The sequence below is a fragment of the Molossus molossus genome, unplaced genomic scaffold (assembly GCF_014108415.1).
Source record: "Molossus molossus isolate mMolMol1 unplaced genomic scaffold, mMolMol1.p scaffold_m16_p_1, whole genome shotgun sequence".
In the NCBI taxonomy this organism is placed as follows: domain Eukaryota; kingdom Metazoa; phylum Chordata; class Mammalia; order Chiroptera; family Molossidae; genus Molossus; species Molossus molossus.
The window spans coordinates 17,331,187-17,344,082 of record NW_023425344.1 but is presented as its reverse complement, the minus strand read 5'-3'; the positions used below and the strand labels follow the sequence as shown (position 1 = coordinate 17,344,082).

The following is a 12,896-nucleotide window of genomic DNA, read 5'->3' as shown; positions in this document are numbered from 1 at the left end:
TAAGCCCAAGCAAAGATGCCTCCAGACTCGCTCTAAAACAGGTGTTTGGGAATGAGAAAAGTCATTATGCAAATGCAAGTCATTCAAAACCGTTCAATCTTGAGGAGATAATGTCCGCTATCTAGCAGAGAAATGGGGAGATGAACTCAGAGTTTGTTCTCCGAATTCAAACTACCCCATCCATTCAGTGCTGATACTAGACCACCCTTGATCACTACCAGGGCTCCAGGGCATCTTCACTGGCTAAATTTCTCACCAATAACAGGACTGACAGAGCCAGGTGCACACGTTTCAGCACAAAAACAAACCTGAGGGGTAACTATTATTCTCCCCATTGCGAGCATGAAGAAACCGGGGCTTCTAATGAGTTAGTAACCTGGCTCTCTCCCTCTCCCCACAGAGTAAAGGCTGTCCGAGGACACAGCGAGAGGGTGGCCATCTACAAGCCAAGAAGAGAGGTCTCACCAAAATAAGGATCTTCCAGGCCCTTGATCTGTGTCTTCAAGCCTCCAAAATGATTACTGTGGAACTATGATCCCTGGAGAACCTATGTGAAGTGCTTCATGACAAGCAAGTGCCTGAGATACATTAGAAACTTGTGCATGATCAAGACAGCACAAAACGAAACCAGGAGAGCGGGGTTGATTACTTGCTGCAAGCACTGTGTCTGCAGTAGGGATACACTGACGAGTGGTGAGGCAGAGGTGCTCTCTGAGCCCGGTCCTCCACGCAAATCTCCTTTCCTCCACCAAGTCATCTGAATTCCGTCTGCAAGGCCCAGCATGACCTTCATCTCTGGCTCATGCAAACTTCCAAGGAGATCTGAGACACAGCACCAAGGAACATTTACTGAAAGTTTGTCTCTAATTTCTATCCAAGATCTAGTAACTGTGTCTCTTTTTTATTGCTAAAGACCAGTCCCATTTTTCACCTAATTTCTTTACATCATTGTGAATGCAGTCAGCAAAATCTCTGGAGGTAGATTCTCATGTTGATGTCTGAAGTTAGTCACTTTTACCAACTTCCAAAGTATGAGACTATTACTTTAGATACCCAAGAATCAATGTCCTTTACTGTGAAAAGTGGATATTAATAGCATCTATCTCAGAGGGAAATAAATAAATAAAAATAAAAAGTGAATAACCCAGCCAAGGACATGCCAGTTAGTCAAAAAAGGAATAGGATTTAATCACCAAACTATTCTGCCTTCTACAATAGTTTTATAAAAAGAGAAATTTACTGCTTAGATTAAAAGATGAGATGATGGCCCTGGCCGGTTTGGCTCAGCGGTTAGAGCATCGGCCTGCGGTCCTGAGAGACCCGGGTTCGGTTCCCGCTAAGGGCATGTACCTTGGTTGCAGTTTGTCCCCGGCCCTGGTCGGTCGTGCGGGTGGCAGCCACTCGATGTGTCCCTTTCACGTCAATGTTTCTCTCTCTCTCTCTGTTCCTCTCTCTCCCTCCCACTCTACATGAACAAAAAATGGAAAAATGTCCTCGGGTGAGGATAATAAAAAAAAAAAAGATGATGAGATGATGGAGCAAGTCCTAATTCTAAACACCTCATTCACTCAACAAACATTTGGGTGATTCTATATCATCAAAGGACAATTGCAAAAAAATACTGGAAAAGAAGTATTTAATAATGATGTAATCATAATTATAATTTTTGTATCTTTCGAGTCCCTGTGTCAAAATTATTTCCATCATTTTCAGATTCTGTCTAAAAATAACTGTACAGTGTCCTTTTCCTTACAAGGGGCGGGGGTTAAGCCATTGTACAATATTTTAATATTTACTTTAAAACATTTTTCTTAACATTTCTTATGCAATGTATACAAAACCTCAGATTTTCATTTTCTTCTGACTCTACAAAGAATGCTCTACCCTCACTTTTCAGACAAAAAATGCTAAAGTAATATGATTAGAAGGGATTTAAAGGGAGGAAAAAGACAGAGAGCTAGTAAACCAGTTAAGAATGGAACAAGTCACCAGGTCTCCAGAGACACTGCTGAGGGGGTCTATAAACCAGCAAATACCATCTGCCTATTATCCAGCTTAGAAAGGTGCACACCTTTGAAAGTGACAGAATTTAAGTCCAGCATGGCACTTTCAGAAAATGGCATCAAAGGTTGGACTATAAATCTTTCTTATTCTCAAGTCACTGGACATTTAAGAGCAAAGATATTGATGGGCTCTTTCGCTCCTTTTCTTCTTCCTTGTAACAGATGTATGATTCATGGATTGTCCTTTAGTGGTCTCCATTTTCGTCTTATTACTTTTTCTTTGCTTCTGCTTTCTGACAGCTCTGAAAAACAAGGCGCTAAATTATTTTGTAAAATGAGCACAGTGAATAACGTAATTAGGTTGAAGTTTAACTCGCTAACCAAATAAGAAAACAGAAAGGAAATAATTTACTGTATTATAAGCATAAATCCTCAGGATCCTAAACCACAATAACAAGGAGATAGTCTGAGGCCTGATCAAGTAAAATATTTGAGAAAAGAAATTTCTTTGAAAGAGGGTTACTACAGATTTAGAACAATCTAATCAAGGCAAACACACAACAGAAGTAAACAGTCAAGCCAATGAGTTGGGAGTTTTTTTGTTTGTTTGTTTGTTTGTTTTTATATCTGTACCACTCAACTCGGCACTTCAATCTCCGAATCCCTGAATTACATTTTTCAGAAAAAGGATAGATATATTCCGGCAGTTAGCAGAGGTGGGAAAATGAAACAGCACAATAGAAAAAAACTGACAACACTTAAAGAGACTCACGTTGTAAGTCCTACTGCTAATTTTCCTTGCCTCAGTAGATCTAAAAGTCCGGACAAGTTCCATATGGATGTCCACCTTTTGCAGTCTCTGTCTTCTTGGAAGTCTAGCTTCAAAATGAACAAGTGGGAACTAACCCTCTAAAAACACTAAACCACACCAGAAACAAACAGATCCTTTGTTTCTGGTGCTCTCTGAACTATCTTCCAGGCACTCTGTAGCTGAGGGTCGCCGGGCTGTTCATTCTCTCTCCAAGCTAGCAGAATCATGCCATTTATCATCCATCGCGAACCTCAGGGTGAGCTGGGCTGCCAGCCTTGGCAAACCCGGAACCTTCCCACGGCTGTGCAGCAATAGCACTCATTAGACTCATTCTCCTAAACCACAACAGGCCCCAGGGAAAAGCTTATTCTTGATCTTCCCAGGACCAAAACCTGGGAAAGGAGCTTCCTGAACAGTATATAATCCCCAGTGAACTAAACTCAGGCCTCACTTTTTGTTCATTCAGCATATATGCTAAGTGTTGAGAATACAGACAATGAACAGGCATAGTCTTTGACTTCAAGGATCTGGGAGACTGAGACAGGCGGATGTCATCCTCCCCTTTCCTTCCCAACTTTTATAGGCGAAGAAAGTGAGGCTATGAAATCATCCAGTGAAGAAGTGGCAGAATGACCTTGATTCTAGAATCTGTGCTCTTAATTACCTTGATACTGTATACTCTACTCAATTATTCAGGTGTGTAAAACACTAGGCATATAGTAAATAAATAAATCACTAAATAAATATTAGCTATTATTAGTAGCTCCATGGGACTATAATTCAGAATTTTGCTTGACATTTTTAAGTTTTTCCATATTTAGATTTTGCACTATAGACTGGAGTATCCTACCAGTTTATAAAACAAATAATATTAATCTTTTTACTGTTTTGTGCATGTTATATAAATCTCCTTTCCCTCCAGCCACTTTTTAAAAAGTAAGATAATGTCCTGATAAGTGATGATTTTGCAAATTTAATAAAGTATAACTTCTCAATGCAAAGTCAATGAAGCTATGCATGCCTGTATACAAAATGTAAATAGATTTTCTTTGACTTATCCTCTTATTCTAAGACCTAAACATGGACCAGATTTCACTAGATACAGTAAACAAAAACAGAAAGAAAATATTTACTTGTAATATGAATAAAACTTTACAGAGATAAAGTATTTGAATAGCAATAAAGTGATTAAGCATAAATAATTAAAATTAAAGTGACCTAGTATTTGTCCTCTAAATTAAAGGTATTTATATAACTGATAAAATGAGCTTTAACCACAAGAGGGAGCCAGCATCATTCCAGTTCACAACGAAAGGAAAGTTAATACTAAGGGAAAAGCCAATTAATATGAGACAGCTATAAAACACATATAAGATGAAAAGATGTTTTATGCCATATAAACTAAAAAGGCTATTAAAATTATTTTTTTTATTGTAAAAGAAGGTTTTGCATTTTCAATTTCATTACAAAAAAAATTTTAAAGCAATAGCTTAAGAAAACTGTAAACAGTTCAGCAATTTTGTCTGAGAGAAGTACCACATCCTAAGGGATCTGCTCTTTGAATTAAACTTGATAAAATCTAGTACTAAAAGATATGAGATGGTTTCCCTCAATGAAAACAATGTGTTACTACCAAACAGACTAGCCAGGGCTATTTAAGAACCAATGAAAAGTCTGCAGTATAGTACAAAATGCAAATTCAGATTCCGTGTATCCTAAGATCTCAGAATCAAAGGCTGAGCATGTTACTAACTCTTGTTTGCCAGCAGAATTACACTGTAAATAGTGCAACAATCCCAGAATAATAGTTTATTAGGTTGTATTCTATTCTGGAAGGTTTCTAAGGAAAAATATTTTGTAAGATTCTTCAATACACCTCTTTAATTAATTTAAAAAATACCATAGCCCTGGCCAGTGTGGCTCAGTTGGTTACAGTGTCATCCTGGGCACCGAAGGGTTGTGGGTTTGATTCCCAATCAGGGGACATAACCAGGTTTTGGGTTTAATCCCCAGTTGGGGTGCCTATGAGAGGCAACTGATTGATGTCTATCTCTGTCTCTGTCTCTGTCTCTCTTCCTCTCCTTTCCCCTCTCTCTAGAATCAATGAAAAGCATATCTTCGGGTGAGGATTAAAAAAAGAAAAATACTACTTCTATCCTGGACTTACTGGAATAATTAATGTAAAGTAAATTTGATAAAAAATAATGGAAAAGGCAATTTAAAAAGCAGGCAGAATTCAGATGGCTGGAAAATAATGGAACAAAATTAATTTCCACTGACATATAAGTAACAATTCTAATATAATCATAAATAGTTACCAAATAATTGGATACTTCTATTACTAATAAGAATTTCTTTTTTTTAACCCTCACCCAAGGACATAATTTTATTGATTTTAGAGAGGAAGGGAAAGAAAGAGAAGGACAGAGAGAGAAACATCAATGTGAGAGAAAAATATCCATCAGTTGCCTCCTGCATGCCCCAACTAGGGATAGAACCTGCAACCTAGGTATGTGCTGTCACTGGGAATTGAACCTGCACCCTTTTGGTGCATGAGACAAACCTCCAACCAACTGAGCCGCCCAGCCAGAGCAATAGATTTTTTTAAAATCACAAGTCATATGATAGCTCAAAATTTGATCCTGATCTCAATTTTCTTACAATGTTAAACTTGGCTATCTGGTTTTCATAAGAATAAAACAAAAGGACTCAATATCCATCATCTCTTTTAGTTTGAAAAAAGTATAACCATTCAAGTTAGCCCTCTGGAAAAAGCAATGGTTTTTCTAAATACGCGATTGTCACTGGTATAACTTTCCTCTGAGTTATAACCAATACCAAATATTGGTGAGAGAAGGGAAATTATGACAGAAAAAAAGGTAAAAATTAAAACTTTAAATATTTAAATGTTTAATATGTCTAAATATTTTTCTTGAAGTCTGATATAATTTTTTTTTTTTTATCCTCACCCGAGGATATTTTTCCATTTTTCTTTTGTACAGATAGAGTGGGAGGGAGAGAGAGGAAGGGAGAGAGAGACAGAAACATCGATGTGAAGGGACACATCGAGTGGCTGCCACCCGCACGACCAACCAGGGCCAGGGACAAACTGCAACCGAGGTACGTGCCCTTAGCGGGAACCGAACCCGGGTCTCTCCAGACCGCAGGCCGACGCTCTAACCGCTGAGCCAAACCGGCCAGGGCGAAGTCTGCTATAATTTGAAAAAGTAGCTTCATTCCACTGTGTCCACTGTGGAGTTACACGCTTCAGTGCATCGGAGACGCCTTCTCCAGCTACACTCACTACCATGGGCACATCCAGTCCGCTGACTCCAACATCCTGTCCTTCCGTAAAGCCTGAACTCTCACCCCACAGATTACAATGTTACCCTAACCACAGGCGATATAAAGTTAGTCACTTTCTATCTTATATTTTGGTTATTTTCATGTCTTGCCTATAAAAGTCTAAGCTCTTGGACTCATCTTCATATCTTCCCGTCCACCATCCATGCAAACAATACATAACAATGAAAACACTTAATTTGGCACTCTGACTCCTCCAACTGCTGCACACTTTTGTGGACTGCTCTCTACAAATCACACAAGGGAACTTTTTTCCTAGTAAATAAAAGAATTCAACTAACTTGTTAACTTTCTTAGATGTAGAGATGTTAGGACAAGTACTCCGTTTATGATCCAATTCACCACAGATGAAGCAGCCGTCTTTAGGGCCCTTGCAAGAATGATCTGGAAGAGCACAGTGATTGCAAATGCTACAGTGGATCCAGGCTGTAAAATAAAAATTAAGTTTTAGAAGAGGTTCATTTAATATAATTTTTCATTTGATTAAATTTTATGATAGGGAAGCATGAATAGTGTTTACTTCAATTATTGTGACAGGTTTGCATAGCTGATTATAATTTTACCAAAGAGCCCAAAGTTAAGAGGCTGGAGTCCCCTGTAAACCAGCTAACTTCTTTCTGAGACATGGGAACAAATGTAGCCCTTCTCTCATGAGTCATGATCTTAGAGCCACTGAGGAACCGAGGGCTGGCTGAGGGACACAAGCCCTATTAAAATAAGCCAACTCCATTTCCATAGAGAAACAGATTAGTATTCATGTCTCTCCATGAAGCAGAGAATGTACATTTTGGTAATTGTGAAAATTAAAAAGCAAGTAAATTAATACAGGTCTCTATTTCAATTTTTTCTCTTATAAATACAGTTAAATACAAATCCTATATAGTATATACGAAGAATGACTCAAATGGTTTCACAGGATCTCAAACACTAAGTCTAAATACTTACAAGGCTTTACACACTTTTTGCAGAGAAAGCAATGGTTCCATTTCCTGCCATCCTACAAAAACAAAATTTAAATTATATTTAATTTGTCATTAAAAATCAAGTCCCACAATTAAAAATTAAAATGTCTTATTAAAATCTGTGTAAATTATTAATTCCTATTTCTCACTTTCCTGGGCTTCAAAATTACATACTTTGATTTTAATTTATGCATTTCTCCACTCAACTCAATGCCTCATTGATAGGCCCCAATTTCCTTAAGTCTAAAACGGGGAGATTTATCTAAATGATCTTGAAAGTCCACGCAGGTCAAACAACCCAATCTGCATAAAGAAGGACTCAATGAAAATTTTAAGAGAATGAATGATTCATAATTTTTATGTCTCTACCTGGCATAATCCTTAATAAAATTCATATTTGAGAACTTTATGTAATTTAGAAAGATCTAGGTTACTACTATTTGGGTAATTTTAAAACTATGAAGTAAAACATACCTAGAAAAGTACATAAAACACATATGTGCAGTTTAACGGTCATATGAAGCAATCACTTGTGAACCCAAGAGGTCAAGCAACAGAACACCATCGGCCCTGGATACCTCGCCCCGAGCCCTTTCCCAGCCCAGCTTTCCTCCTTCCCCACGAGCGACACCTATTCTGGTTTCTGTGATGAGCACTTCCTTGCTTTTGTTTATTTTCACCATTATGTGTGTATCTCTAAATAATAAAGTTTTATTTTACATATTTTGGACTTCTATGCTCTGAGCATCATTTTTTAAAATGAAGAATACAGATAATTTCTAAATGAATTGAAAATATATGTAATCAGATGTGTTAACATAATTAAAAACTAGTATAACCAGTAATAAAATTACAAAGTTATAAAAAATGTACTTTCTAATAGTTATAAAAATACACCCTTTCCTTTGAAGAAGAATATGTGCTTATTGGCCAAACTAAACTTCACATGTTCTTTCTGAGTGGATTTATTTAAAATAACCGAGCAACTTAAGGGTGATCCCACCTTCCTAAAAAATAAAAAGGAGGTCTGGCCCATGGGGTCCTTCTTCATCTGTAAAAAGCGAAGGGTAGCCCTGGCCGGTTATGCTCCGTGGGTAGAGCATTGGCCAGCGGACCAAAGGGACGTGGGTTCCATTCTGGTCAAGGGCACGTAACCTTGGCTGCGGTTCGATCCCTAGCCCTGGCTGGGGTCGTGCAAGAGGCAACCAATCGGTGTGTCTCTCTCACATCAATGTTTCTCTCTCTCTCTCCATCCCTTCTACTCTATCTGAAAAATGAATGGAAACGTGTCCTGGGGTGAGGATTGTACTTATCTAGTTACGAGGGCTATTGTGAGCAGTAATGAGGTAGTCCACGGACAGCTCTTCGGAAAGGGCCTGGCACATAGTAAGTGTACAGGACATGTTATTAATTATAACTTCACCTGAACAGTGATGGTATCTAATAGTTCATATTTGAAACACTGTGATTCTGTGCTCAACGAAATTTAGTGCCTTATTTAAAACACTAATAACTTTTTGCCTGGCTGGTGTGGCTCAGTGGTTGAGTGTCGACCCATGCACCAAGAGGTCGCCAGTTCGATTCCCAGTCAGGGCACATGCCCAGGTTGTGAGCCTGATCCCTGGTAGGGGGGCATGCGGGAGGCGGCCATTTGATGTTCTCTCTCATCGATGTTTCTATCTCTCTCTCCCTTTCTCTTTCTCTAAAATCAATAAAGAAAAAAAAATTTAAATAATAATAATTTTAGCAGTCATACAGTACCATATAAAAATGACTTCAAGCCCTGGCTGGTTTGTTTGGCTTAGCAGTTGGAGCACTGGCGCGCGGACCAAAGAGTCGCGGGATGGATTATGGTCAAGGGCATGCACCTTGGTGGAGGTTCGGTCCCCAGCCCTGGTTGGGATCGTGGGGGAGGCAACCAATCGACGTGTCTCTCTCACATCATTGTTTCACTCGCTCTCCTCGCCCCCCCCCCCCCCGACTCTGTCTGAAAATAAATGGAAAAATATCCTCGGGTGAGGATTTAAAAAAAAATGACTTCAAATAATTATTAATGATGATGAAACCAACTGTGTTATGTGCCGTTGAGCTGGCTCCACTCCTGGCAACCCCAAGAATGAGTGACGTCCACAGTGTCCTGTCCTCAGCAGCCTGCTCAGCTCCTGTAGACTCAGGCCTACGACTCATTTTATGGAGTCGACCCATCTCATATTTGATGTTCCCCTTTTCCTTGTATTTTCCCAGGAATACTGTCTTTCCACAGAACCCGGCCTTCTCAGGCTCTGCCCGAGGCAGGGCAGTTTCAGTTCTGTCGTTTGTGCCTCCAGCAATGTTTCAAGTTTAAGTTGCTCTAGGACTCTCTTGTTCGTCTAAGTATTTTTTAAAAGCGTCTTATACTTTATACTTAGAAATAAAATAATGTAAAGTATAATTAATAAATGAGAACATAATAATATAAATTATATGAACAGAATAACATTAAACGTAATGAAAACTAGTAAACAAAAATAAAACTAATATATTTGAATAAAAATGTATTCTAAAGAAACCTATACCTTGGATGTGCACGAGTCACAGTGCTCACAGTGCTGATTCTCTCGAGAAACATATCGTTGACACAAAGGGCAAAACCTAAGCAGGAAAGAAAGACTTGGACAAATTAGCTGCATATACTTATTGAGATCACAGAGTAGATAAAAGTTTGCAAGGCACTCATTAGAAAAGCTAGGTATAATCCCAATTTCACTCAATATAAAATTATGGGCCACAGTTAAAAGTAACAGAACTACATCAAGTCAATATTAAAAGCATTTTAATGTTAGACATATGGAACGGTATTTTCAGTGACTTGTGCATTTCAAGATTCCACCTGAATCTTACCTGTACCCTTCTTCAACAGGAAGGATTATTTTGTCGGGTGAAACATTGGTGAAAATACGCACAGGAGACTGTTTCCGACCTGTCTTCCCATGTTTATAAAGTGCGTGATTATCATAATCTACCTAGAAAGTTTTAAAAAATTGAAAAATAAAATTTACTCAAATGAGTCAATATTCCTTAAGATCCCTTAACCAATAAATGAACAAGCTAATGCCAAGACACAAGTTAAACTAAAGTATTTAATAAAAAATTCTTAAAAGTAAGACTTTACCTACTAATTAGCAGCCTCAGAAAGGCCTCTATGGCAATGAAATTTGATTATAAAAATGGTAAATTTTTTTATGACAAATTCACATTGCCTAGCATTGAGAACAACTCTGATCTTTTATCCAATACAACAGACTTTACAAGAAAGACTCTTATGTAATTAAGAATTTAGAGTTTTGTAAGAAGTACAACTTGGTAGTCACAAAATAGTCATGGGGACGTAAAGTACAGTACAGGGATTATATATAGTCAATAATACTGTAATAACTATGTACAGGGGCAGGTGGGTACTGAAAATATTGGAGGGGACCACCATGTAAATAAAGTATAAGACTGTCTAACCACTATGCTGTACACCTAAAACTAGTATAGAATAATACTGAATGTAAACTATAATTGAAAAAAAATATTTTTTCTTGAAAAAGAATTTAACTTTTGGCATTAAAAGAATTCCAACTTTGAAGGTATGCGCCAGCTTGGTTGGAGATTTTCATTGTGTGTGTGAACGTCACACTACGTGCATTCTCAGCTCACCAGTTCTCAGTATGGTCTCAGTTTGGCCCTCCACCACTCACTGTCTGACAGAGCACGGGTCTGGAGGCAGACAGCGGCTCTGCTGCTCACTTGTTATGTGACCTTAAGCCAGTTTTTGTAATTTCCACCTTCGAGAAGTTGTGATGGTTGAATGAGTAATGCATGTAAAACACTGAGTTCAGGGCCTGGCATATGGCAGACAGAGACAAAAAGATGGCGATGAACAGAGAGATTCCTAACTACAGTTCTTGGCACAATGACTACTTGAAACATCTACCTCTTCTGCATATCCCTAACTCAACTTTCAGTTCCAGCAGATTATCTTGAAAGTAAACTGAAACTAACAAGCATGATTTCTATTAACTTCTTGCTCCTGACCCCTCCAACCTCTCTATTATCCACACACATTTTCAATTTGGTTTAAACCAACTATGGATCCACCCGGCCATTTAGTCTATCTTTCTTTAGATCAGCAATTCTCAGAGTGGTGTCTGGATCGGCACTGTCATCACCTGGGATCTTGTTAAGAATGCAAAGTTTCGCCCCCACCTAGGACCTCTGGAGGTGGGGCCCAGCAATCTGTAATTTTGACAAGCCCTCCTGGCACACTAAAGTTTGAGAACTACTGCTTTAGATTATCCACAAGAATACCATGAGATTTTTATGAAGTCAATGTCAATACTGGTAGGTCACAATTTTCAAATGAGCTATAATGAACTGTTTAGACCCTAAAAAGAATACACTTAGGAACTGATAACAACCCTGGCCATGTGGCTCAGTTGGAGCATCATCCCATATACCAATTGCAGGTTCAATTCCCAGCCAGGGCACATACCTAGGTTGCTGGTTCAATCCCTGCTCAGGGCACATATGGGAGGCAACCTATCGATGTGTCTCTCACACTGATGTCTGCCCACCCCCCTTCTCTCTCTGTCTAAAAAGCAATAAAACATTCTGGGGTGAGGATTAAGTAAATAAAAAGAAAAAAGAAAAAAAGAAATTACAACAGAACTGGCTTGCAAACTAACTACTTATAAGCAAATCACAAAAAATGTAAGGAATTGATGACGATGGAAAGAGAGGCCTTGAAAGGGAGAACCCTAACCTCTCTCTGTGGCCCCGCCAATGCCTACTAGATTTACAGGGGGACAAATTTAGGGAGACTGATTAACAAGCTTCAGCAGTGGGGGAAAAGTAAGTACAGGATGAGGGGGCCCAGCAAACAAGGGCCAGAATGAAAAGCCCCTGGGAGTCCTGTCAGCTGTCAGTGTGGTGAGCCCACAGCACGCATACCCGGTAAAAGCTGGCCCATGAGGACAGGACAAGGTGACCTCACATTTGAGCCCCACATTCAATCACTACATTTTAGAGACATTAATAAAACCAGTTCATTTCCATTGAAAATAATGGAAATGAATAGGATTTAGGGCTTAACATATTGGTGGTATTTATTCAGAAAAGAGAAGACTGGGAGGATCTGATAGCTACTTTATAACTGAAGGGGTGTCATATGGAATAGAAATCAGCCTTATCCCTTATTGCTTCGGAGAACAGAAGTAGGACCAATGGTTAGAAGTTAATGGGGAGCATATTTTATCTCAATGTGAGAAAATTTTCTAACAATTAGAGCTATTAAATAAATTGAGTTGCCTCGTAAGGCCGTAGGACTTTGCTCACTGAAAGCCTTCAAGTGAGGACAGGTGACTGCTCGTCATGAATTTAGTGGCGAGGATTATTATGCTGGGAAGTTAGAAACATTATCTCTGTGTTTTTTTCCAACTTTAAAATTCTATGAATGTATGTTACCTATTAGAGGCTAAGATACAAAAGTAGAGTTTCCTTAAAATAGTACCTTCAGTAGTTTTCTTTTAAAATGATTTAAATTCATAACTTTCCCCATTGCACTCCTCTTTGCACTCAATAAATATATGGCACCTTATTAAATTCAACAAAGATATTTTGAACATTTATGAGCGTCATAAGAAAAAAATATTCCTCCCAAGAGAAGCTTACAAAGATTTGCAAATGTTGGAAAAGAGTATCTTAGAAAGATTTCTAGCAAATGGAATATTCCAT

General features: G+C 38.5%; 1 protein-coding gene across 11 annotated transcripts in view; it reads right to left on the bottom strand.

The window, feature by feature from the left end:
- The window catches only part of ZCCHC4 (zinc finger CCHC-type containing 4), a 53,456-nt gene that overhangs the window by 3,441 nt on the left and 37,119 nt on the right, over positions 1-12,896 (bottom strand). For 6 of the 11 annotated variants that reach the window (XM_036270022.1, XM_036270018.1, XM_036270021.1 and 3 more), the window contains 4 exons: positions 10,020-10,141; positions 9,695-9,770; positions 7,123-7,174; positions 6,459-6,603 (listed from right to left, as the gene is read on the bottom strand). In XM_036270022.1, coding sequence (XP_036125915.1) covers positions 6,459-6,603; positions 7,123-7,174; positions 9,695-9,770; positions 10,020-10,141 — 395 coding nt within the window. Of the gene's footprint in view, positions 1-1,919; positions 2,306-6,458; positions 6,604-7,122; positions 7,175-9,694; positions 9,771-10,019; positions 10,142-12,896 lie in introns of those variants that run through there. The other 5 variants (XM_036270026.1, XM_036270028.1, XM_036270023.1 and 2 more) reach the window with 4 other exon arrangements.